This window comes from Macrobrachium nipponense, chromosome 6, assembly GCF_015104395.2.
Source record: "Macrobrachium nipponense isolate FS-2020 chromosome 6, ASM1510439v2, whole genome shotgun sequence".
Taxonomy (NCBI): domain Eukaryota; kingdom Metazoa; phylum Arthropoda; class Malacostraca; order Decapoda; family Palaemonidae; genus Macrobrachium; species Macrobrachium nipponense.
In genome coordinates this window covers 48481371-48508665 of record NC_061108.1, presented here as the reverse complement: position 1 = coordinate 48508665, position 27295 = coordinate 48481371, and the positions used below count along the sequence as shown (strand labels likewise).

The window sequence follows — 27295 nt, the reverse complement described above, 5'->3', positions numbered from 1 at the left end:
TTACCTGTATGAGAGGCGTGGCCTGAGGGAGGTGTAGGTGTGGAGGAGATCTGGGCACTCCAGATAAGTGGTGCTATCAGTAAGATCCAACCAGCCCTGGTCGTCGTCTTCATCTTCAGGCTGGAAACGAGGTGGAGGGGCCAAGAGTGAACCGTGAGTACCTCCAGTGGCTCCTAAAAGAGAGCTGCCCGCTAAACTCGAAGGGTCCCCATAGGTGGCATTAAAATCATCCCCATCGTCCTCAGGGATAACTTTCACTTCTGGCACCAGGGCCGCCGCCATCACACAACCATCCTGATCAAAAGAAATGGAAATGTTAGCTACGATAATATTGGCATTACATAAACCACAGAGATATATAAGGCAATGAATCTAAATAAGAGTGAAACAAATTCCAAGTTTAAAGCATGGTCATGGATTTATAAGTATGTGAAATAAAATGCCCAGGTATCAGACTGAATCAATATTGTAGTTATTGTTTGCAAACCTGATTTCCATAAAATCAAAGTGAAAGATAGTGAAAGTGAGATTGTGGGGTCATGGGAGGTGGGACGGGTGGGGGGATGAAGGGAAAAGAAACCTTAGTAGCCACAACAATTTCTAAGGTGACAAAACCACAGGTCATGACGGCTAAAGCTTCCAGCAATCATCATAACAGCTGGAACATACAAGCCAGTATAAGAAAACATAGGCCATGCTGTACTTGTGGTATCACTGTAGCATTCAATGACAGCTATATCATGTAAACGTTAATCTTCACAAATTTACTAAATTATCCATACATTCCCTTAAAATAACTATCCTCAATACATCACGGTATTTAACCCATTTTTTATTTCAAAAGCAAATCAATCTAAACAGCAGCGAGAGACCAAAATAACTCTATAATCAATGGAGTCGAAGTTATGCTGCACTTGATAGGACGCCTAACAATACGTAAATCTGCTTACTACTAGTTTTACCACAGAGCAATAGCCAAAGTAATCACTACAACGAAATAGGTCTCACTATTAGCATCAAGACTAGCTGAAAAATTTACTCTAATCTAAAGCCTAGTAATGTTAACTAATTTCTAAACTCCCCTCATGAAACAGAAAATTTTAGAAAGTTAAAAGAAATGTACATAAAATTAAGTTCTCGGGTTATCTTCACTTTATCACAAAACTTTACTGATGTATTAGTAGATTCTTATTTTCTAAGGGCTGCGATTCTTTCTTCTTAAGGGTTGTTAGCACCTGCAAGAGCATGTATTGGTATCTTAACTTGTTCAACAGTTTAGCACCCCTTTTCCAGATTCACCCAAAGTAATTCCTAATGTGCAGGACCGAGGGTTTGTATACTGTATGGGAACAAATACAAATGACATTTTTATGATAAAATTTCATATATACTTACCAAGTAATTACATAGCTATAGTTTCACTTACATGGCAGCTAAAATTTTAATTTGCAGGTTGGTCTATTTTGTTTTGGGTAGGTGACTGCCCCACCCACTCTTGGGGAAGAGAGGAACAACTTAGCAAAGAGCCGTTGTGTCTATGTGAGGGGAGGAGAGAGGGATCTGATAATGTACCGTATATACTCGCGTATCATGCGACTTTTGAAGCCCTAATTTTGGAGCTGATTTTAAGGGGGTCGGTTCTTACATGAGATATAAAATAAGAGCATGTAATAATCATATATTAGTATCGTATCATAAAATACAAGCATAATGGATATGCATCTTTTCCATGGATCTTTTAAAAAGTTATGTTTTACTTCACTGCATCCAATATTATTATATGTATTTTCATTTTACTATTTGTTTGGATTATAAGATACAAACATAGCAATCATGTTTTGGTTTGAAAATCAGCTGAGGACGATTGCGAGTAAGTTTGTTTTGCTGTGTCGAACATCAAATCAGAGCGACTTTCTTGCTTCAAGTTAGCGCAAATAAATCTCAAGATACTCTATTTATGAGAGAGACATGGTTATTTTGTTATACAAAGTGTTTTCAAGTGGGAATATCACTTAATGTATCGTGTGTGAACGAAATTGTTATTTTTTCGTTAGTAGATGGCGCTGAGGGCATGTTTATTGCGTAAACAAAAAATCAACAGATTCCGTTCGATATTTTCACTTTATCTCAGCAGAATACTACGAGCTTTACGTATTTATCTTTTATTGGAGTGAAAACAAAATGTGTTCTTTTCGTGCCCAATAATTTTGATTAAAACATTTCTTTCATTTTGCTTACAGTCGAGTTTGAAGGTACTATACCAAAGTTTGCGAGTTTCATCCATATAGTACTATTATCGTGCATTGGCAACAAAGATATAACTCCAGTAAACTTACTCCATCAAACACAACCGAAGATAAAATTGAGAAAATCATTTAAATAAAAACTTCAGGTCTTGAAAGAACACATTTTACTGTTGTTTTCACGCCGATAAAAGATAAGTAACGTTACGGTAAAGGTTCGTACTATGATGAAATGAAGAGAAAATAGCGAACGGAATCACGTGATATTTTTACACAAACATGCCCATAACGCAATCCGTTAACGAAAGAAATACTTTAGTTCACGAGGCATATTTAATTCATATTTCGACTTAAAAACGCGTAGTAAAAATGACAAATTACCTTGTCTTGTATGAGTAAGGTATCTAGATATTTTACGCTAACTAGAAGAAAGGCAATTCGCTCCTAATTGAGTTAAATACGGAGAAATAAACTCGTATTCGCCATCAGCCGATTTCAAATCCAAAACACTGACCACTTTGTTAGTATTTTATATAACAATATGAGAAAACATACAATATTATTGGATACTGTAATGTATAAATTTTTAAAAGAATCACAGAAAATATGCATATTCGTTGTTTTTATTTCGTAAATATACGTAGCCGTCAGCAGCCTGACATCGCTCAATTAGGTATGCCGATGTTGGTCCGAATCTGATTCCCGTTTCGTGTTTTTTTTTTTTTTTTTTTTTTTTTTTTTTTTTTTTTTTTTTTTTTTTTTTTTTCTTTTTTTTTTTTTTTTTTTTTTTTTTTTTTTTTTTTTTTACTACTACTGATATGTCAGTCACAATGCATTTAACCTCCAAAATTGGCTTATATTAATAACTACTACTTCAGTGGAAGCTTTGCAGCGAAGGACAATTCCGATGGCTAACGAAGCATACAATGTTGCCCCTGCCCTTGGTGCAGTACTACCATAAAAACCAGAAAAAATGACTCATAAATAACCAAAACCACCACCCAATCATTAAAAAATTGGTGGGTACCCCAGGAATATGGTACCCCCAAGCTCCCTTAAGATTAGACATCCTATTTTCACGGCGAGGAGAAAATAGGTTGAAAGGGATGTTTCCAATGTACTGCATTATCATAAATTGCCTCTACTTTGTGCAAGTAATGGGATGCAACCACCACCTGGCATTTCCAAAAATTCAGTTGCACAATGGATGCGAGAGAAGTTATGTTTGAGAGCCAGTGAAGTGGCAAAAGCTCTTAATTTCCTGAGCTTAACTTTAAAAGAGGGTAACATCATCCCCAACCAGGGAATGTGCTTCTGAGATAAGAAGGTCTCGGAGAAAGAATGTCGGTGGACATGAAGGGCTCTTGACTGAGCACCATAGATTACTCAAAGGTCCAAGAATTCCCTCTGTCCAATGTAAGTAAAATCTTAATGCCCTAACAGGAAACAGAGTTTGCTCTCTCTTCTTCTGGGCCCAACATTTCAGTCACTCTCTCAATGGTATAGGAGCAAAGCCATGGGGTCTCATTCTTAGCTATAAACCCTAGGGTGAGTGAACATACAACATTCCTTGGGAGAAGGCAATTCTCTTATCCACTTCATGTAACTAACTAGCATGTTTAGCAGTTCCTAAGGCTACAAGAAAAAGGGTTTTCATAGTGAGGTCACTTAATGAAATTGAACAGAGGATCGAAATGAGGACCAGGCAGCCATATGAGAACTAATATTAAGTTCCAAGAGACCACCCACACTTCTTTCGGTTTAGTAGTGTGAAAGGACTTTATGAGATCCGACAAATCCTGGTTGAAGGAAAGATCTATTAGCCTCTGCCGGAAGACGGAACTTAACATGGCCTTATAACCTTTAACACTCGAGATAGATAGACCTCTAGAGATTCTGAAATATAGCAGAAAATCTACTATTTCTGCTTGAGGTTGTTCGAGCAGATTTCACTTTTGAGGTAGCAGCCTCGGAAAATCTACTAGAAGGTCGAGGAGGTCTGGAAACCATTCCTTCGAGGGCCAAAAGGAAGCTATCAATGTCACTGACACCTTCTGATGTGGGAAATTATTTTATGACTTGTCTCACCATGCTGGACAGCGGGAAAGCATAGAGATCCTTGTTTGACCAGTCTTGTAGCATGGCATCTGTCGACCATGCTAGGAGGTCCAGGACTGGAAGACAGAATAACCGGTAGTGATGGTTCCTGGACCACTCAAAAAGTTCCAGATTGTTTTTCCTTAGCTATAATATTGTCACATACATATAGACCAAATTCTTATTCATTACCTGAGGGTATCACCAATGGAAACCGCTATACAATTGTCATTCTCTACAATGATTTGCCTAACCTTTCCTTCGATACTTATTGCACATGATGAGGGTCAAATGTATCTGTGTTTCTACGACCTTTACCATACTACTGGGAACCTTGCTACTAAGTTTGATGTCATAGTTTATGTCACAACTAGCCTCTCTCTGGGTGCTTACTAAATTTTGCTAAGTTTCCCTATCAATTTCTTTTATTTACTCTGATAAGTGCCTTAATTAACCACATTATACATCACTGCATATATTTGTCAATTAGGTCGTGGCTTCAAATGGCTATTTACAAAATACGATCCATTGTTTTCGTCAGATTTTATCGACCAACATTAATTGGACACGGTCCTGAAATGTGCAGTACGTGGGTATTTTGCAAAACTGCACGAGAGGAACCGAAGGAGCTATAATTGAGAGCTGGCATAATTTGATATTTCGATATAAGCATTCCGCATGACCGCATAGTTCGTCCCCACGAATACGAAAGCCACCAGGAATTGGGGCGTCAAATGTATTTTGCCGTGTTTAGTACGGGCCCTTGGGGTTTAATTACAGTCGTCCGAATAAATATTACTTTAAATTCTTGTTCAGGAGGTAAAACTGCATAGAAAAACCGCAACTGCCATAGATGCCATAGTCGAGGCAGCCGCGGAATAGTAATATAGATCTACCCAGGTTTCCATTTAATTTATTTTTTTATTTACATTAAAAACTGCGTTATGGATTTTCATCATTATTTTAATCATAAAATATATAATAATTAAAGGTTTTATTTAACGAAGTTTTATTTCCAGTATTGCCTTGTGACAAAAAAAATGTTTATCCGCTATTCCAATATGCTTGCACACTGAAAGCTAAGCAGCCGATTATATACTTTACCTGGGCTCACGTAACCGATCAGTTTTCCCGTTGAATAATCAGAATACTTTGAATAGAACGTACTTCCTCCCCCAACAAACTTAATATTATGTCCAAAAATCTGCACACGAAATACACTTCACAATGTAACCGGCGATCACTTCACCACCGCTGTCGACGGGCAAAAGTTTCAGCTGAAAGTCCACAGGCGGCCGTGAAGTCCAATTAGTATTGGATTGTTCCCAAGTGAAACTGCTAACAATGAAACAAGCTATTCCCCAGTTCGTATGTAGTCATTCGTAAGCGCTCTCTTGCTGCTTGGTTAGTAATATAAAATTCACCGGAATAAATAATGGGGGGGGGGGGGGGGGGTGTTGGTTAAGAGTATCAAATGCTCATTAAATTTAACAATTTGTCACAAATATTATGTAAGTAACTGACCTTTACCATCAACTTTGTCTGCCAACTAAAATTATTCATAGTTTAACTTAGCAGATAAATCGTCTTTTTCCATTATCTTTAAAAACATTATGTGTGGCTGCACACCACGCAAAAGTGCGTTCACTTGCACGACAGCACAGCCGAAGTAACTATTATAAGTTCAAGAGACGAAAAGTCAATGCCTCTTTCCTCTTATAAATAAATTAATATGTATAAACCGTGTACCTAGTCTTCAACTACCTATGAATTTAGTTTTCCTGTACATTTTAACCAAAAAGAGGAATATTTGTCAATAATGATGCTCACTTGACAAATATGAAGATATCGCTTTATGATAAACGCAATGTATGCCCAAATACCTCATTGTAATTACTATAGGCTAAGGGTACTTCTACAGGTAACAAAATCATGATTAGAATTATCATCCAAGCTGCGGCCTTTCTCCTTCACCCCTTTCCCACTCGCCATTGGTCCGAACTTAGGGACGGGAAGTCTCGACGCTCTATTTTACTGCTGTCCTTTTAGGAAGAATGGGGACACTGTAATACAGTTGCAACACAAACCTGAATAGATTGTTCTTTGTTTTCATTTATGGGATTTTTACTCTTCAAGAAAAGTCCGTTTTTTTCTTTTTCTTTTTTTTTTTGTCACGAAAGTCATTTAAGAATTTTCACCATGGCAGTAAATGCTTTGAAAGCTATTCATGCGACTGGCTTGTACATGAGATAACTGCAGAACTAAGGCATCAAAATAGCTATTTCTGCTATCCCTTTAACATTAAGAACAGGCCAAAGAATAGACACAAGACTCAACTCAATGACACAATCATTATTTACCTACTTTAATTTATTAAAGATAAACCCCATCTGAAGAATATTTTTGCAACAAACGCCTCGTATACCACCAATACCTGCAGCGAACCACTATACAACAAAGCTTAATTCGACCTCCAGCTTACTTGGGATATGTGCAAGATTTTCCTAACTAACGTGAAGCAGTCTTCGTAATTAATACTCTTAATTAGCACTAATCATACTAACAACAAGGATCAAATAAAAAGGACATCATTATAAGCGGAAACAAAATAACTGGATAGAAATATAGCCTCTAAATCCAGTACATCAAATGAATTAAAACGCGCTAAAATCTACAGAAAATTGGCTAATTGTTTCATCCAACGAAAAATTCAAAATGATGCTATGTTTTATAAGAAATAATATTTCTGTGCTCTTTAACATGCAAGTTATTTATTTTTTACATTTTCATTCTAATAAAGAAATAATAAATATCCCATCCTAAAATTCCTTATCTCTAACCCTATACAAAACACCTTTTTCAGACCTTCTTTTAGTTTTCCTACAAAGTAATTTGTAGGTTAACCTCCCAAGTAAGCAAAAATTATTCAACTATATATACAACTCACTTTATCACTTCAATAACTCGACCATGCGGTCCAATGAACCTTGCTAGTTTTCCTCTCCACCTACCAAAACCACTTGATTAATCTTTTGGCCTACAATGAAGTGTACCATTTTTCCACATTTGTAGTTTTCTGTAAAACTATTGTGCAGACTTTGTCTGTCCGTCGCCCCCGCCCTTTATTCTGTCCGCCTTCAGATCTAGAAAATTACTGAGGCTAGAGGGTTGGAAACTGGTATTTTGATCACCCACCCTCCAATCATAAACATACCAAATGGCAACCCTCTAGCCTCAGTAGTTTTTATTTTATTTTAGCCATGGATCGCGCATCTGGCAGCGCTTTCCAGAGGCATCAGACACACCCTAACTCTATCATATCTGGTGAGCAACTGAAACGGTACAAAAAAAGCGCCTCAGCTACGTGGTTGGTATGGTATTAGCGTTCCACCTCGGTGGTCGCGGGTTCGATTCTCGGCCATTCCATTGAGGAGTGAGAGATATGTATTTCTGGTCATAGAATTTCATTCTCGACGTGGTTCGAAAGTCACGTAAAGCCGTTGGTCCCGTTGCTGAATAACCACTGGTTCCATGCAATGTAAAAGCACCATACAAACAAACAAACAAACGCTACAAAGCGCCTCAGTGGCGTGGTTGGTTTGGTGTTTGCTTCCCACCTCGGTGGTCGCGGGTTCGATTCTCGGCCATTCCATTGAGGAGTGAGAGATGTGTATTTCTGGTGATAGAAGTTCACTCTCGACGTGGTTCGGAAGTCACAAACAAACAAAAACGCTACACTGTGACTGTCGCTACTCGCTAGCAGCTGATGGTTTTGTGCAGCATTATACGTTGTACAGAAAACTCGATTCCGCAGAAGAAACTTGGGCTAATTTTTTACTTGTCTACTTACGTTTTCACTAGCTTTCGTTCATCGAATTTCCCATTTGTTTTTTTACCGAAAAGACACAATCTCGCTAAATTTACTCTCGGATAAGTAAATACAATGCAAATTATATCGCATAAGTTAAAACTGCAAGAAAAAAACCGTTCAGATACTTAAAAACACGATATATGTCCGAAGTAATAGGAATTTCTCAGATGGATTCGTTCATAGAGATCTGGTAGATAGAGCGTAAATTTCCGATTGCAGTACTATGTATCACGATGACAATATTCACTCGTTTTCCTTCACGAACAGAAATATTATTGCATCGTCGTAAGTCATGACTGTAATTATTTTAGTTTCTACAAATTTATGTTTGTATTCCAAAGCGTTTAAAGTTAGCTGACGCCAATGGCAGCCAAAGTTGCGTCTGCAAGACGTTTTCTCTGATGTGAGGAGCCCGGGAACTTCGAGCTGGAGAGCACAAGTCACTGGATACTCAGTCTGGCTCACGTAACGGCTTTTACACTTCGATTACTTTGACGTTGACATGGAACGAATGCTAGTTGCTGCTTACAAAGCTACTGTCATTAAAAAGAAATCTTTATCAATGTTAAAGTAGCCTGTCAGCTCAAAAATTTTCTGGCTGCTCCCATTACACACAGTTCGTAGTTAGTAGTTGAGTAAAAATATTAAGGATCCGTGATCACTATTTGGGCACAAACTTTCAGTGATATTTTTGATATCCAGTGCTAATACACTGCAAAATTAGCGGGGGTGACCCTCCCATAACCTTGGACTAACTCCGTAAATTGGCAAAATCCAAGATGGCCGTCAAGTTCTCTTAGACCATTCATTTATCAGCACATGTTAACATTCAGCATTGCATTTATTACTGTATTATTCCTCACAATTTCCACCGGTATTGCCCAAATTTTAAAACATTTTCTCTCATTATTTAAGATCCGTTTCTAATAACGCATGAATTTGATATCATTTTAATGTCAAACATCACTTGTACGTAAGGTTTCACGGTAGGTTTTAAAGAAGGATAATCGATATTCTACTCTGAACTGACGTTACCAAACCAACATTAATGAACAATATAGAGCCTGTTACTACATTCAAGTATAAATTATTATAGGACTTCAACAGAATCTTTATAGTTTAAAGTCACTGGAAACCTAGAAAGCAACACACATGATCATTCTGAAGCTTCGCCCCCTTTCTCGAGTTGCCAAGGGTTGCATCATTCAGCAATATATTTCCAAAGATTTAAGAAAACTATATCTTCATTTTCCTTGCTGATAGTACATGCACAGTGTAAGTGGTATATATATTTCTCCAATTCGCATTAAACATTGAAATTCATAAACTTTCATAATGCATGAGTTATAAAAAGAAAATGTAAAAGCTAAATGTTGCCTATGCAGAAAACTAATAGACTGAAAGAGCGAACATTCATAATTACACTTACATTCGACTGATATGTATACATACACACACATGATATATATATATATATATATATATATATATATATATATATATATATATACTATACACATATATATGACTGGTAAAAATGTTCTGTTACAACAGAATTCCATCTAATAAAAGGAGCCCATAAAAAGGCCAAAATATAGTGAGAAAATACTATATATCAGAGACTGTTGTCTCCCTCTTCAGGTAGATGAATGAGAAAAGTTACAGAAAAGGTGGTATTTATACCAAGCGATCCATCCACAGGTAAGCCAATTTAGGTCATTCCCACTGATAATCCTTCTTTAATCCTCTTAGGCGTTGATTGAATGAAAACTTTATCATGATATCTGAATCCCATGCACCCTTTGAGATGTTCATTACCTGTCTCTGTTTGATCAAGGCCAATTCTATCATCTGACTCTTGTACCAACACTTGCTGCTATAAATTATATGTGACAGATTCCAGTTTATTCTATGGTTATGTTCGTTTATATGGTTGAAAATAGCTGAGTTCTGTTGTTCATACCTAACTGACTGTTTATGTTGTATTAATCTCTGGGGAAGTGATTTTCCTGTAAAACTGATGTAAGATTGGTCACAGTCCAGACATGGGATTTCGTAAATGCCTGTGTCCTTGGGGGATGTCTTTTGTTGGACGTTCATCAGGGACTTGGTTAAGGTGCTTGGGTAAGTAAATGCAAAAGGGTTAGATTTTCCAAGAGTCTGGGTCACCGTCTTAATCCTGTCTAGGTGTGGAATTCTTATTTTATTGTTGGGTGTCTCTCTGGTCTTGTCTTGGGGAGGTCGGTAGAAGATTACGTTTGCTTTGTGAAGTGCTTTCTCAATTATATGGTCAGACACAGGTGTTTACGAAATCCTATGCCTGGACTGTGACCAATCTTACATCGGTTTTACAGGAAAATCACTTACCCAGAGATTAATACAGCACAAACGGTCAGTTAGGTATGAACAACAGAACTCAGCTATTTTCAACCATATAAATGAACATAACCACAGAATAAACTGGAATTTGTCACATATAATTTATATCAGCAACTGTCGGTACAAGAGTCAAATGATAGAATCGGCCTTGATCAAACAGAGACACTAAAAGGAATGTTAATAAAAAATGGCCCCAGGAAAAGCAACAACGTAATACATAAAATTCCATGTATGGACTGCCCCTCTTTTTTATCTTGGACAGTCGAGCAAGGGCTTAGAAGTAAGATTAAACCAGCATAAATATTCTCTAAAAACTGGGCAAACATCTAATGCAATATTCATTCACTTAAGTGAAAACAACCACCGAATAAATTGGATTGGTAGTTCCGTAATTGCAAGGTCAAAAGATCTCTTATCACGAAATCTTTTAGAATCTGCCATAATACAACTTACTTCCCATTGTAATTTCAGTATTAGTCGTGGCCTGTTTCATTTAGAGTTTAGACCCTTGTATTTCCAACATGTTTAAGAATGGCCTCAAAGATATAATTACAGACTTGAATACAAATTAGTTGCCCTAGAGATATCTTCGTTGTATATATATGTTTAATATGTACTGTGAATAAATTTTTGTTTACCATAGATCTGAATAGCTGCCGTCTTATATAATCCTTTAATTGTCTTGTCCCTGTGTCTGAGCAGATTGACTTAATCTTCTTGCTTTTGTTTTTTAATTTGTACCCATGATTATGCTTGTTTGGAAAGGTTACTCATTCTCCAGGTGTGCCGGATTCTAGGTATTAATCTCCTTATAATCCCTATCTGTCAGTTATACGACCTTCCCTGTACTGTCAATTCCTCATGTAAGTCAGTTCATCTGCTGAGTAAAAGACGTTGAGTCGAAAGATCTTGCAAAAATTCCGTTGTTTATTTTTTCCTTCGTGGCTTATACCTTTATTTATGGATTTATCATGTTCCAAACTTTCGTGATTAAGTTACACACACACACACACACACACACACACATATATATATATATATATTATACATATACATATATATATATATATTATATATTTATATATACTATATATCTATATATATATATATATATATATAATATATATATATATATATATATATATATATATATATATGCCAAATTATATAGAAAATTAAATGTAAGTACTATATTTCAGAGACTGCTGTCCCTCTCTTCAGATAGGTAATAAATGAGGAAAGTTACAGAAAAAGCGGTATAAATGGATCTCTTGGTATAAATACCGCCTTTTCTGTAACTTTTCTCATTCATCACCTACCTGAAGAGAAAGACTGCAGTCTCTGAAATATAGTACTTACTCTATATTTTGGCGTTTTTATGGGCTCCTTTTATTAGGTTGTGAGGACCAGAGATTAAGACAGGTAGCTGGGTACTGATAATTTATTTACAGACAAACTGGGTTGACATAGACAGGTGCGGACGGATATGTAGTGCAGTCTCGCACCGCAAACAGAAATGACTCCGAGACGGTAAATTTGTGTTTTCTTACAGACATTTATTTAGATATAATAAAGCGTACATATAATGGAATTGCAAGTGTTATACATCAGCGAAAAGGCCGCGGAACGCTCTATCGGATGGAAGTAAGGACAACGCGACTTGATGATTGGTTACAATGAAAATAGGGAAAAAGTGTTGTCCTTACAAGGTACACACACACACACACACACACACACACACACACACACACACATATATATATATATATATATATTATATATATATATATATATATATATATATGCACAGAATAACAATTTATAAATATTTTACACGATATCCGACATTTTCCTCTTCCGCATCTTACATTTTTTACACCCTACAGTTTAAGATATTCCTTATCACACAAAAAATAAATAAAAAATAAATAAATAATAATAAGAATCACAATATCAATTTTATGTGTTACTAATATGTTAAGGTCATGTCGTGCACGTTAGAAAAAGAGAGAGCGAGAGAGAGAGAGAGAGAAAGGCAATGTTGGTGTATTAGTATACACAGAATACTTACATAACCAATCCCGTTAAAATGCGCACAAATATCTTTCACGTGGTAATATGCACTGAAGATAATCAACTTTACTTGTATAGTTATTCTTGCATTCTTTTGCTGAAAACCATGGAAACCTTAACGTTCAGGTAACGTGGTCTCAAAATTAATTCTTTACTATAGTTAGGCAAGAAGCAATGTACGTTTTCTATCATGCTCCTTTGCATGTTATTGAGTACGAATTAGGAGGCTAGACTAAAGAAACTTTGTCTCTTTCACTGATAACGCAAATGATATCAGCAAGCATTGAACTCTTCTTAACAAAATAACAAGAACTAGCTACTGCGTACTACCCTCTTCTTACTGATAAGTGTAGGCTACAAAAAATCTTATAAAACGATTTCTAAAAGCTTCTGTTTGGCCTACATCTAGGAATCAAGAAAACATGATAACGTAACACGTACTACCACTACATTTAAACAGTTTAAGAAAATGGAAAATCCCAGTTTACTACAACTTCTTGTTGATATCCAACCTCCAATCTACCATGCAACCTAAGCCAGAAACATCCCTCTCAGTAACAGTAGACTGGTGAGTAATGAGATCTATACCAAACCTAATGCAAAATTCAAATCTTCCTTCTGGAGCAGAGTAGCTACACAATCTTACATGACAACATGAATCAATACAACAACTGACTTTCCTTTTACTTAACAATCGGTTGAAAGACATAGTCATTGGTTTCGTTCTTTGGACAATTTACCTTTAAATATTTTCATTTGAATTCTCCGCTTAATATAGTATGTTTTTGTCTTATTGGAAGTAGGCAATGCATACTGTGCCATATAATACTTAGATGCCTTGAATTCTCAAGATTACACCCTTCATAAAAGAGCCAAGAGAACAAAATCCTCGCCAATTTCGATGTATTTACCAGCAGAGAAAACCCAGACAGGTTTCAAAACTAAAGAGAACTGTAAACCTACTACATACACAAATTCGTGCATTCACTACTTTCCGCACCAGAATCCGAACATCAAAAAGGAGTAGGAATCAACCCATAAACTTTGGACGGTGAAACGAATTTGATTTAATCGACCATAGAACCAAAAATGCAAGTATTTGTCATTTAAATAGTGAAAACAGATATGGCTAACGGAAAGCAAACAGTAATAGAGTTACCACATAACAGTAAATTAGTCACAACAAAAGTTGGGGATAAACAACGAACGTAATTTGCATTTCATTTTACTATTACTACCCTTAAATACCTTTGTGAAAACAATTTGGAAGATAAAGGATGGGGAAAAACGGGTATGTCATCGACTGTAACAATTGCAATTTAGCTTTCATCAGGGAGACCGAAAAAAAAACTTGGAAAATGCATCGAGGACCACAAAAGAGCCGTTCGTGTTAATACGTAATAGAAAGAATGCAATAGCCATGCATTGCTGGCATTTCGTCCACAGAATGAATTTTAAGGATGGTCAGATTTTATACAGAATGAACCATGTAAGGCGTCACAGGGTTGTGGAGGTGGTCCTGAATAATTCAACATCAGCTATGGCGGGAAACAAAACTTTTAAAGCTATAGACATAATAAACGCCTATTATGCTCACAGTTAATCTAAGCTCTCCGGATTTGCCAGGGAACGTAATAATGAACACTTATTACTTGGATTGATCGACAGACGATGGGATGTATAATCATAACACCCTGGAATACATACTCAGGAAGTCATGTAGGGACCTAATATAGATAATTTACCATTGTTAAAATTTTTATCTTTCAGTTCCTCTCGCGATATGGACACTAATCCTAAAGAAAAGTAAGGATTCACAATGCATATTATTCTTTGTTGCGTCACCTTTTAACAGAGGGCATTATGGACTCATGGCTGCTACTTAGAGAAAAAGGCTGTTGTCACGCTCTTGAGCACATTTTCCTTGACAAATCTATAATCATGTGTTCCTTGGCACTACCATCTAACTATCACTCATGATTTGCATGCGTTGCTCCCGTTACACTAATTCCTAAGGCCGTCATGTGAGTAATCAACTTGTGATTGGTAAAGAAACTGTTGTCATATATCTTATTATGATCATTATAATTGCTTAATTACTTACTACTATATAAGATTTTTCTTCTTCCTTTGCCTTAGTTACGTTGGAGAGCAGTGAGCAGGGCTGCACGCAACCCAGTATCAGTGCACATTCCATAATACCTCCCATACTGATTTAATAAAAGCTGCTTTGAAATATCCTAACAACAACTGCGTGTGCAGAAAAAAAAAACCATGAATCTTACCAAAACGAACCTCGTTTTGTTTCACGTTGATTGAAAAGAACATGTAGGAATTGTACGCGGTGAGCTCATGTTATACCCATTGGAATCTGTGTTCTGTCTGTAACTTATTTCTAATACATTACCGATCAATTTTGTAAACAATTATTTCATTGAATAGATACGAAGTGCTGCTATAAATATGCTTTGCAGAAGTGGTAGTACAAAGAAATAAATCAAATATCAACTAACCTCACTACTATATATCTCTTTGGCTAACCCTTACGGTGACGTCAGTTAAGCCCCTGAACCAACTTAAAATATTTTACCAACAAAAAATATATTACTTTTCAAAATGACAGTCATTCATCAATGTTATCGTAGCAGTTTTAAAATAAAGTTTATTTTAGTGATAAAGATAACTAGGCAAACACACTTACTAACCTAAGTACTTACTCCCCTGGGGGCCATGGGGTTAGTGTCAACAACTTGTAAATATAAATACGATTTGTAACTGAAGGCAGGAGAATATTTAATGACTGCGCTTGAGAAAATCCCTTTACAGACTGCACATTCACTCAAGAGAACGAATGTTGGCATTGGGACTGTAAAGTTCTAAAGTTACCCTCATAAGAGGCTATTCCATTTGATTATCATATCTCTCCGAGAAACGTAAAAAGTAGTCTTCAGTTGCTTTGTACTGAATAGTTACTTTATCAGTTACCAAAAGCCACAGATTCTGCATTGTAACTAAATAGTTTACTGAACAAAGTGCTTCAAAATCTCAAAAGACTCGTTGAGGAAACCAAGAATAATTTGAAAGTACTTCGGCGAAATTCCCCATATTTACTAGTTTTTCTAGTCAATTTAAATGTATCGAAACTGTAAGCAGTTATGCGCTGGAAGAGGTTCTGTTGCTTTATGTGCTTAAACTCCTGTCCTCTACCTTTGGTCTACAAATTTTCATATTCGCAAAATAAGTACTGTAATGGTAACATAAAGCATTGTCACGCATATTAAACAATTATCAGTCAAGCAAACAGCTATCATGATAATTTCAATTTCTGCACATGATCCGAGTAGTCTGAATTTGCTGCAGTCCGTCGAAAACAATTAAGCTTTGGCTGATCTGTGAAATAAACTACTCTTGGTAGTTCGTCGGCTCCTTCGTTACTACTGTACGGTGGAGCCGGACGTATCTTGCATCTTTTGGTAAACATCAGCTGATAGGTAGGGCGCTGAATATCTATCTCCATCTTCGTTTATTTCACCAACATTTGTGACTGTGAAAGAGGTTCATGTGGTTGGTTTTTACTTCGAGGTTTGTCTTTTGTCCCGACTTATGGGTCAGCCGTCACCAGAAAATAAAAACAAACCAACATGTTATTTCACGTCTTTACAAAAGTAGCCTACTAGTTTTCACACACACACACACACACACACACACACACACACACACACACACACACACACACACATATATATATATAATATTATATATATATATCATATGGAGCAAACACACAGGTTTGTGCTGCTGCTTCTTTTTTTGCATGCAGTGGGTTTATAGTATAAATATTCGTAGCAACAAAGAAGCAATTACTCATCACCCATAGGTCAACGCAACTAAACTTACATTATTTCAGTTTGTTTTAATGAGACATGCATGTAAGAGCAACGAGGCATTAGAGAGAGAGAGAGAGAGAGAGAGAGAGAGAGAGAGAGAGAGAGAGAGAGAGAGAGAGAGAGGCTTTTACCTCTTAACATATGTGGGGTGTGATAGAAAGCGAAAATTCCAGGACAAAGCAGCCATGACTTGTGTTCAAAATGAAAAAAATATCCAAAATTCCAACCAAGCAACAAGATTTAAGCACGCCTCTACTGGTTTGACACAGTTTCCACAATCGCTTATTTTTTTTTAATGATTGATAAGCACTGCGTTATATCAAGAATTTATCAGTTCTCTCATTTCCTAATCTTATGAGACAATAAGTCAGTCTCCTGAATTTTGTATAAAAAAAAGCTTATTCAAATATTGCATTATTCATATGGTTTACATGACTATCCAGATTTAATCATTATGCCCTAAGTTATGGCGACTGTCATATTCAGCCTTTTAAAGATTACTTAATATAATCCATTATGAGATTATTATTTGTATCAATCGTCGCATTAAAACACGAATAGTAAATATAAATTTTTCTCAAATTCATAAAACGATTCGACAACAGTCGCGCAGAATTCAAAATTGCTTTCACAATTCTGTTACTCCATGAAAAATTTGAGTCCCAGAATACAAGTTACAAGTCCTGTACGACAATGGTAACCGTTGAAGTGAGTGAGTGTGCTTTAATAAGAGGCATGGTCTATACGGAGAATTAGGTTGCCTTGTTTAAGTCTAACCTCAATACTACCATTCACTTGAAACACACACACACAAATACACACACACACACACACACACACACACACACATATATATATATATATATATATATATATATGTATATATATATATATATATATATATATATATATGTGTGTGTGTGTGTGTGTGTGTGTGTGTGTGTGTTTCAAGTGAATGGTAGTATTGAGGTTAGATTTAAACAAGGCAACCTAATTCTCCGTATAGACCATGCCTCTTATTAAAGCACACTCACTCACTTCAACGGTTACCATTGGCGTGCAGGACTTGTAACTTGTATTCTGGGACTCAAATTTTTCTTGGAGTACATTGGTTACTTTTGGTTATTCGTTAGCAGCTCCTTGTAGAAATGTGATGAGATTTTTAAAGAGACAGATTTGTGAAAGCAATTTTGAATTCTGCGCGACTGTTGTCGAATCGTTTTATGAATTTGAGTAAAATTCATATTTACTTCTAGTGTTTTAAGGTGACGATTGACATTATATATATATATATATTATATATATATATATATATATATATATATATATATATTTGCTGAGAGTAACTGGCTGTTTACAATTTAATGACAGCAGTGTACACATTGCTAACGAAAATTCAGGAAACTTTAGGTGATCGGGAACATGAATATCTCGAAAGCATTCTTATTCTAAGGTATTTGGGTCTAAAGCTGTTCTGGTAAATACTATTAATAGTCTGCCTGCATACTAATGGCATTAATATATCAAATATCACAAAGCCAAGGGCAAATATAGGTGGTAAGTATTCTTGAAAAATCTGTTTTTCCTTTCTCAATCCCGTTATATCTTTCTTCCTTCCCCCCATCTATTTATATTCTCCATATGCCTGTCACATTTCCAGTATTTATTTGCTTACATACATACCTAGACATTCTATTCTCTGGGATGTTTAATCACAAATCTCTCATCGTCACTGCGAAACTCATTTATGTAAATGGAGGTATCTCCACCCTTATTCACTTAGGTCTTTGTTTGCTGAATGTACAGAGCAAGCTCTCTTGAAGATGGCTGTTCCCTTGTGAAGGCGACGAATGCCTTTGACCCAGATATTTTATTCTCGTGGTTACGTCCTGGTATCCTCATAAGAGTCTGCTTTTCTAGAACCATGGTACCGGATGAAATTCATAGGAAATCATTCATATGGCTTGAAGGGGGACATGTCTCTTAAAAGCAACCTGCATAAAACAAGAGGCTTTCTAGGTACACTCTCATGCCCATCGTCTAAATCTAGTTTTTGTTGATGTCATCAAATTATTACCTGACGCTTCACAATTTTTCTCACTGTTGGAAAAACTGTATGTATTCATTAGTGGTTCTTGTGCCCATGCAAAGTAGACAGATGTACAAAAGGACTGTATCCCAATGAACAAACAAGAGAGCCAAAGCGACTTTTCAGATAGATACCCGATAGGCTTGCAAAGTAATCAGAGATAGGTTGTCTGCTGTGGTACGTGTTCTGGAAGATTTAGCAGATGACTTCAATGCAGAGGGGCTATTGATGCAAGAGGATTGATATGCAATATAAATGTTTATTTTGTTATGAGGTTAGTTATCATGACATATATTCTTGGTAAGATAAATCAGTTATCAAACTTGACTCGGTAAAAAGCTGTAGAATTAATTGAAACTGTAACAGTTCAGCTTGAAGAGATGCGTTCAGATCCATCTTCTTTTCCTTTGTGGGATGAGGTGGAGAAGGATTCAAGAGCTCATGGTTTTGATACTTCAAGAGTGTAGACCACCAAGGAAACGTAGAATTTCAACAAAATTGCATGAGTTTCTTGTTGTTGATTCTATTGGAAAACAGTCAGGAAGCACACACTTTGACCTCAGTGTTAAGGATTCAGCACGAATTCGCTTTTTTTCTTACCCTGTTGTAGACCATATGTTGTCAGAAATGAAAAGGCGGTTCAGTAATGAAACCTGCACACTTATGAAAGCATTACAGTCACTTAACCCACAAAGTACGGAATTCTTATCTTTCGAGAAAATGTGTGGACTTCTTCATGCCTATAATGCTAACACTGAAGATCTCAAACATGAGCTGTACTCTGCAAAACGCATGTTACAAAGACGCAAGTGACACTGAAAGGCTTAAATCACTATTAGACTCACTGAAAATTCTTAATTCAAATGAGGAGACATTTCCTGAACTCTGCAGACTAGTCAAAATTTCTGAAGTGTTACCTGTGTCGTCAGCTTCAGCAGAGAGATGCTTCTCTGCTCTGAAATTAATCAAGACTACTCTCAGAAATACAATGGGCAATGACAGATTAAGTAATCTTGCTGTGTTATAAATTGAAAGTATGCGAGTTAAAAGACTACGCTTAGAGGAATTTGTAGATAGGTTTGGAGAAAATCACAGGAATAGGAGAATATTGTTAAAATGAGTCATGTCGCAGTAGTCTGCTGTTTTATCATATATAATGTATAGCAAGCAATTTTTTCAAATTTTGTTACTTTCAATATATATATATATATATATATATATATATATATATTATATAAATATAATATGATATATATATATCTATATAATATATATATATATATATATCGGTCATCCATTTAATTTTTTATCAAGCGGACGTATAGACTTATGAAAACTCTACTTTTTTGTTCTTGTATTTCTATGCCTATGTTTTATAATTTCTAAACACACAGGAATTAATATGTTTTGCATAGCTCACTGTATGTTTTTCAGTTTCATATCTGCAATTCATATTCTGTAATTAAGTATGATTATAATGTACTTGATTTCTGTACATCTCTGTTTTACTTGATACATTATAACAGAATCACAGATACCTGTATAATGCCTGAATACCCACCGCTGGTCTCAGAATATGCCCTAATTCTCTTCTCATATGGCTTCAGAGTGCCTCTGAAATTGTTCACATTTCATAATTTTCTGCAAAGGCTCGCTCCGCTCACCTAGTGTTTGGAGTATAATCTTATTATTCCTCCAAGGCCTATTACCCCCCATATTCAGCTGTGCCCCCTAGGTGCCCACCCACTGACAGACTCCTCTCTACGCCACTGGGGACATGAATAACTAATTGGCAGCTTACCAGGCCATAGCCCAGTGAGTGGGTAAAAGGCCAACTGTCCATAGAATTTCATGAGCTAAAGTGTTGCTGTCAATCCTGTATCTCATCAGCCCCAGTCAACCGCACAAGCTCCACCATCGCCTCATGCCAACTACATGCTGCTTGGGAGTGACATAAATAGTGTAGCTCAAGATAAGGACCTTGGAGTCATTATAACCAAGGACTTAAAATCCACAAAACAGTGCATAAAAACTGACAAGATGGCACAGAAACTAGCGGGATACATAAAGAGGCAGTTCAAATACAGAAACAAGGAAACGGTGCAGCAGCTCTACACATCAATAGTTAGGCCTCATCTTGAATATACAGTACGTTTTGGTCACCAACATTAAGAAAGGATATAAATAGATTAGAACGGGTACAAGCAAGAACCACAAAACTAATTCCAGATAACAGGCAAAGACGACTAGAGAACCTGAATATGTATAGCTTAGAAACACGACGATTGCGAGGACAACTAATAGAAAAATTCAAAATACTGGAAGGCATAACAAAAGTAGACAGTAGCGTATTTACGTTAAACGAAAACCAGACAAGAAATAATGGATGGAAACTAGAACTGAAGAGATACAATACACCTCATAGTGGGTACTTCTTTAAATAATAGATATGTGACACAAGGAATAATCTGCCCCCAGAGGTTGTAAACAGCAACAGTGTGGAAGAGTTTAAAAGAAAGCTAGACAAAATTATTAAGACACTGTGAATGATCAGTAAAACTTGCTCCTAGAGATATGTGAGCACACGATGTCTCCTCGGATGGACTAATAAGTCTTTGAGACATCCTAATCCTTGTGATTTCTTGTAACATGCTGACACTGATGATCCAATATATTACCAAGAATATAGTAATAATGAAAATGATGAAAGCGCACATTAGGAAGAATTATCGATTGGTGATAAAGCAGAGAGAATCCTTAGAAGGTTTGTTAGCCAGAGTGATATTTTTATGTGTTTTGGCAAAATGACTGCATCCTGGGCCAAAACTCTTTCCTATCATCTGTCTCACTGATCACCACCGGTGGAACGCTCTATGTCCAACTCATTATGGTTAGTGTAAACTATCCTCATGCTATTCTTTTATTTATGGGCCGATCTTAAAGTATGCTTCCACAGGAGGTTACATTACCATATAGTTAGCCTGGATCATGAGGTTAAGAATAACACTAATCTCAACACCATTATCTATTCCATGATCAAAGCCTATTTCCCATCAAGGCCAAACGGTAAGTCTACAGCCTACTCAGAGACCCAATCGATTGGCATAGGGCTAATTAGAGCTTCTTCCACACTGCAGAGCTGCAACAGAAGTAACTTCAACAAGAATACAGTTCAACTTACCCACAAATGCCTATATCAGTCCAGTACTTGAGAACTTAATCACTAATTTTTTCGTTAAGGTGTAATGAAACTAGTTTTAATTTGAAGATTCAAGGCCAAGTGACTGAAACATTCACAATTAGATTCTTTACTGAAATCAGACCTCTGCTCACACTCTAAACCCCTTTCCCAACTTATTCAAATATGAATGTATATTCTTAAAGAAAACGTGCTGTTCTCATCCTACCTTGCATTGTTGTCTTGTCAAGGGGAAGTCTATCAAAACAATTAATTTTTTATTTAGTCTTAAATTCAGAAAGCAAAACAAATTGATTCAGTTAAAATATCAGTATCCAATTCCTAGGATGCCACGGTTCTTCAGGTTTGTCAGATTGGAGCATTTCAAGTTTATCCAACTTTGGTTGTTCCTTTGATGCTGTAAAATAATTATTCTGCTTTTTAGCGCAACAAAACCCCTCATCTTTTAGCTTAATCGGAATTTCTGGGATAAATTACTTGATTCTGCGATTAGGATAGTTTCCCCACAGACAAGAGTTTGGCTCTTCTAAGGGGATAATGCAACCACAGAAGTAAACGCCGTATCTTGCTCGTCGTGATAAAGAAGTAATTGTGTTATTTTCGATTGTCAAATTGGGGTTGCATACGCCCTTCAAAGAAGTATCATGAGACTTCTTTGAATAAGAACGTCTGAGATTGAACCCCACTACTGTAGAGCTGAACAAGGTTATTTATTTATTTTTTCTATTTATTTATTTTTTTTTCTGTGAAAGCTTGATTATTTTGTGTACGGATTTAACCCTGCTTACAGGTCATTTTTCGCTGAACTTTTCCTTTGTGAACAAAAAGATAATAATAATACCTATGCCGACTTTTCTCGTTTTATGGACAGAAATTGTTGAAAATATTTTGTTTTCCCTTGTTCAGAATCGAATGCCTATTCTGTGCATTTCTGGGTGAATACTGCAAGAAACTGTCTTTGTCGTATTATTGACTTTCAACTCTTTCTCGGCCAGAGGTCAGAGAAACGTGTTTCCAGCTGAAATTTTTCTTGGGGTGAATAGCTTCCAGTTGCAGTTGTTCTTCTTACAGAAATGCTCTTTTAACACTGTTTTGGGGTTTTTGGACGGCCTCCGATGCTGAGTTGTGAGGTTACCCCCCACCCCCCAACCTTTCTTTTTTATCTAATGGATTAAATCAAACAAGGATTCCAAATCTTTCGCCTGTTTGTTGGCCTTCTCATTCTTCAGATTTTTGTTTTAATTGTCTTTTATCAATGCAGTTACAAAACTGTCATTAATATTTGTGTGATTTATCATTCATAAGTTGCGTTCTGGTTTCATGGGTGTAGTTTTATCTGTCGCATTTTGGCTGTTTTCTTACATGTACTTTTCACTCTTGCGTCATCCATCTTTTTTTTCTAGTTTATCCTCCACATTCAGATCTTCAAAATATTACTTTACAGACCTCCGGCAGCTTCTCTCCGTTTACATAATTTTCTTTGAAATATATACGTTCAATAAACAGATCTCTCCATTTATGGTCCCCTTCCCCTGACTCATTTCACTAACTGCCAACTTTTTCACTCTAACTTTCTGTTTGGCTATACATACGTACAAGCACACGCACACGCATTGTACACACACACACACACGCGCGCACACACACACACACACACACACACATATATATATATATATATATATATATATATATATATATATAATATAGTATATATAAGTCTATCACATTAATGTGATTCATATACATATATCGTACAAATGTCCTTTAATATCTAATTCGCTCTACCTCGGAATTAATATATTTTCATATATACTTAACCGAGGGGAATTTATTAAGCGATAATAGAATTGGCGATCGACAGGCGCGAACCAGCGACCTCTCAATTTCAGGACTGGCAGTGAAGCCTTAAACCACCCCGACACCGGGGATTGAGAGGTCGCTGGTTCGCGCCTGTCGATCCCCCTCGGTTAACCATATATGAAAATATATTAATTCTGGGGTAGAGCGAATTAGATATTAAAGGACATTTGTAGTTCGATATATATAGTAAATATATAATATATATATTATCTATATATATATATATATCTATATATATATAGAAAAGTCATATTTCAACAGCCTTTCCATTCACAGACCGAACGAGCAATCAACTTCCGTTTGCTAGGTCAGTGAATACCTTCCGGTATATCAATCACTCGTCCACCTAGTTGTAATTGTAGACCTACGTCAGCTTGGAAAAAAAAAATAGCTGCTAAAAACCGACGTGCTGATAAACCATAATACTACCCTTTATATATATATATATATATATATATATATATATATATATATATATATATATATATATATAAACCTATATAGTTATTAATAAAGCTACTGTCTCTTCTGCATTTCTACCCGGTAAGCTTACGGCTTCTCTGGTACTTTACCGAGGATGACTAGAAAATCTGTAGAAATATGATTTTTCTACATGGTTAGATTCTCTCCAATAGAACGAAAGAGATAGAAAATTATTCAAGCAAAAGGGAAAATTATGTTAAAAATTGTCTAGGCTTCCAATTCAGCATAACATACAATTCTGTCCGTGAGTATTTGGCCACAAGTTGGAATAACAGGCATTAATGCAGCTGTTGAGAGGATTTAGCAAGAGTGAGTTTCGCAGTAAGCTGTATTGTCTTTAAAGCTAATCCTTTGATCCCAAACAGCTGCTGATTAAACTCGAACTGCCCTTGTATTATGACACGTATCTTAGGGAAATTCATTCTCATTACTTATTTGCCAGTTCTCGAAATAACTTTTGTATTCCCAACCTACATACGCAACAATTTCTCCACCTTTAAGCCCCACGCCAGATTTCAACGAGAAATTTCAAAAGCGAACCTTCCAAAGGAACTCTTCCCCAAGTAATGCCAGTCTTTTAGATATTCATGAATATGCAAAACCCCAAAAAGGACTGCATTGCTCAGATATGAATTCTCACTGGAATTCTTAACCAATTCTGGAAGCATTCAAATCTCCTCCACACACACACACACGCACACACACACACACACAAAAGCTCAAATTATATCTCTAATGAAACAAACATTTTATGTTTTTCTCAGCAATTGGTTTTAATTTATCATCAGTTACGTTTTTTTCTGAAGAAATAATCTATGACATAAAATGACGATTCAATGACAATAAACCGTAAAAATATCTGGACTGATACTGAGCTCCTTTATTCTCTGGGAACCAATACCATACAATGAACCCTCTTATATGCATGGATAAAACTATCAAAGGTAGTTTCCTTCTAGTAATCAGGTTAAAAGGAAATAATCTAATATTTAATATAATTAATTTTCCTTTATTATTATTATTATTTTAATTAGCGTCATAAGTCTTGTACATCGTGCACTTTCTACGATTCAAATAAAATAATTCACAGTTCTTGATTTTTTTAGTAAGCAATTGACAACAGAAAACAATTCTATAACACTGAATATCATAGACTGCTTTAGGTTTTTCATTTTAAGTTGTATGGGAAATAAATTTGTACATTTCCTACTTACCGTTTAATGTTAATTATACATTAACATGTTTAGTTTTTTTACTGCATTGTCATTAATACATAAAATGTACAACAACGATATCAAATGAAAAGGCATTAATATAAGATGGTGTTCGATTCTTTACACGGATGGTTGGATAGATGCTATTCTGAGTATTGTGACCAAATAAAAAAGCCATTCAGAGCCACAACGAAAAGGACTCGATTTTATAAATGTAAGGAGATCATCAACATCACTCATCCTTAATTGCGCCAGCCAAACATTTACCCCAGAGCTTCTTAACTTTTCTTCTTCTTCGGGTGGCGACTCGCTTCTCGGATAGAATCAGGTATATTTTACATAATTATAATATTAAATCGTTGCATAAACGAACAGCGAGTTCATTATGTCTGTTGCATAAAATCTACTACGACGACAAACATCCTCTGCATTCTTCTTTACCTGACCTAGCTGTTTTTTTTTTTTTTTTTTTTTTTTTTTTTTTTTTTTTTTTACAACAATAGGTAGGATGCTGCTGCAAACAGAATATCTTTTTCTAGTTTATTATATATATGTGTGTTTATATATATATATATATATATATATATATATATATATATATATATATATATATATATATATGTATATATATATATATATATATCATGTTTTGCATAATAAAAAATCTTTCCGTTTAGAGGGGGGAGAGGGCTCCCGAAGGTGTTACCCTTCCGGATTTTAGCAAATATTTACGGTGTGAGGTTGCTAGCCCCAAGGTCTGCCTCATGGATGTTCAGGAAGCTTAGTTCTAATGGCGTCTGCCTTTTCTGGTCGTTACTAGTCCATGCCTGACCTGACCCAAAATTGCTCAATTTTACTAGTCGAACGACCACCGGTATAGCAAATACGGTACTTGTTTACAAACATGCACATACACACACACACACACACCACACACACACAACACACACATATATATATATATATATATATATATATATATATATATATATATATAGATATATATTATATATATATATTTTTTGAAATATTGATATATACATATATAGATGGAATAGATAGTAAAAATTTACCAAATTCATTCAAAGTAAGTTATCATAAGAAATATATCCTTTAATATACTGAATGGCAAAGCCAACCTCGCTACTCTATCAACGGCTACTGAAAGCGGCATAACATAAACTGAAAATAATCGGACATACAATTTCTGTTCAACAATTTACCGAGTGAACAGTAATGGAAAAGAAACGGCTAGCATCAGGCCCCCTGCATTCCACAACTGAAAGTTGTCAGGTACTTTCACGGAGACGTTAATATGACTGCACCCGAATGTTATTATTATTGTAATAAAATCTGTACGAAAGCCTCAAAGTGACTAAAAAATGCTGTGGCATGAGATTGCACGAATCTTTCTGCAATTACAAAACAGAACTATCAAACGGAAACATAAGAAATTCCGATAGAAGGAAATGATACCTGATTTCAGAGAAAGTCAGAGAGAAAGAGGAGGTCAAAGGGAGGGTTTGGGGGAAGGGGATAGGGGAAGAAAGAAGTGCCAACCTCAATTTCATCCATACCCACCCGGTGCCCCTTGGTGGTCAGGTAAAAGGTTGATTGTAGTCACGTAGGAACCACATCATCGGTGACCTGTGAACAAGAGGAAAAACGTCATTGTAGTTTTCCTTTTGTTATATGGAAAGATTGTTGACATGTCCATTACAGCTTAAATTTCGTCTTGATTCCACTCTGCAAGCTCATCTCAACATTTCAAACGAACTCCTCTGCAGTTGGTGATAGAAACATTATTATTATTATAGCCATCGTAACAAGATAGTCGGTATTTCATGAATGAGTGCAGTATGTGGCTCTAAGCATGTTCTAAGACTGCACACATATT

The 27295-nt window shown here is 36.0% G+C and overlaps 1 protein-coding gene across 1 annotated transcript; it reads right to left on the bottom strand.

Annotated features, from left to right (window-relative positions):
• On the bottom strand, positions 1 to 27051 carry LOC135216515 (uncharacterized). The gene is made up of 2 exons (XM_064251887.1): positions 26959 to 27051; positions 1 to 294 (listed from the first exon to the last, which is right to left on the bottom strand). The coding sequence occupies exons 1-2, from the start codon at positions 26971 to 26973 to the stop codon at positions 1 to 3; spliced, it is 309 nt and encodes a 102-aa protein (XP_064107957.1). The 5' UTR covers positions 26974 to 27051.
• Positions 27052 to 27295: the final 244 nt, after the last annotated feature.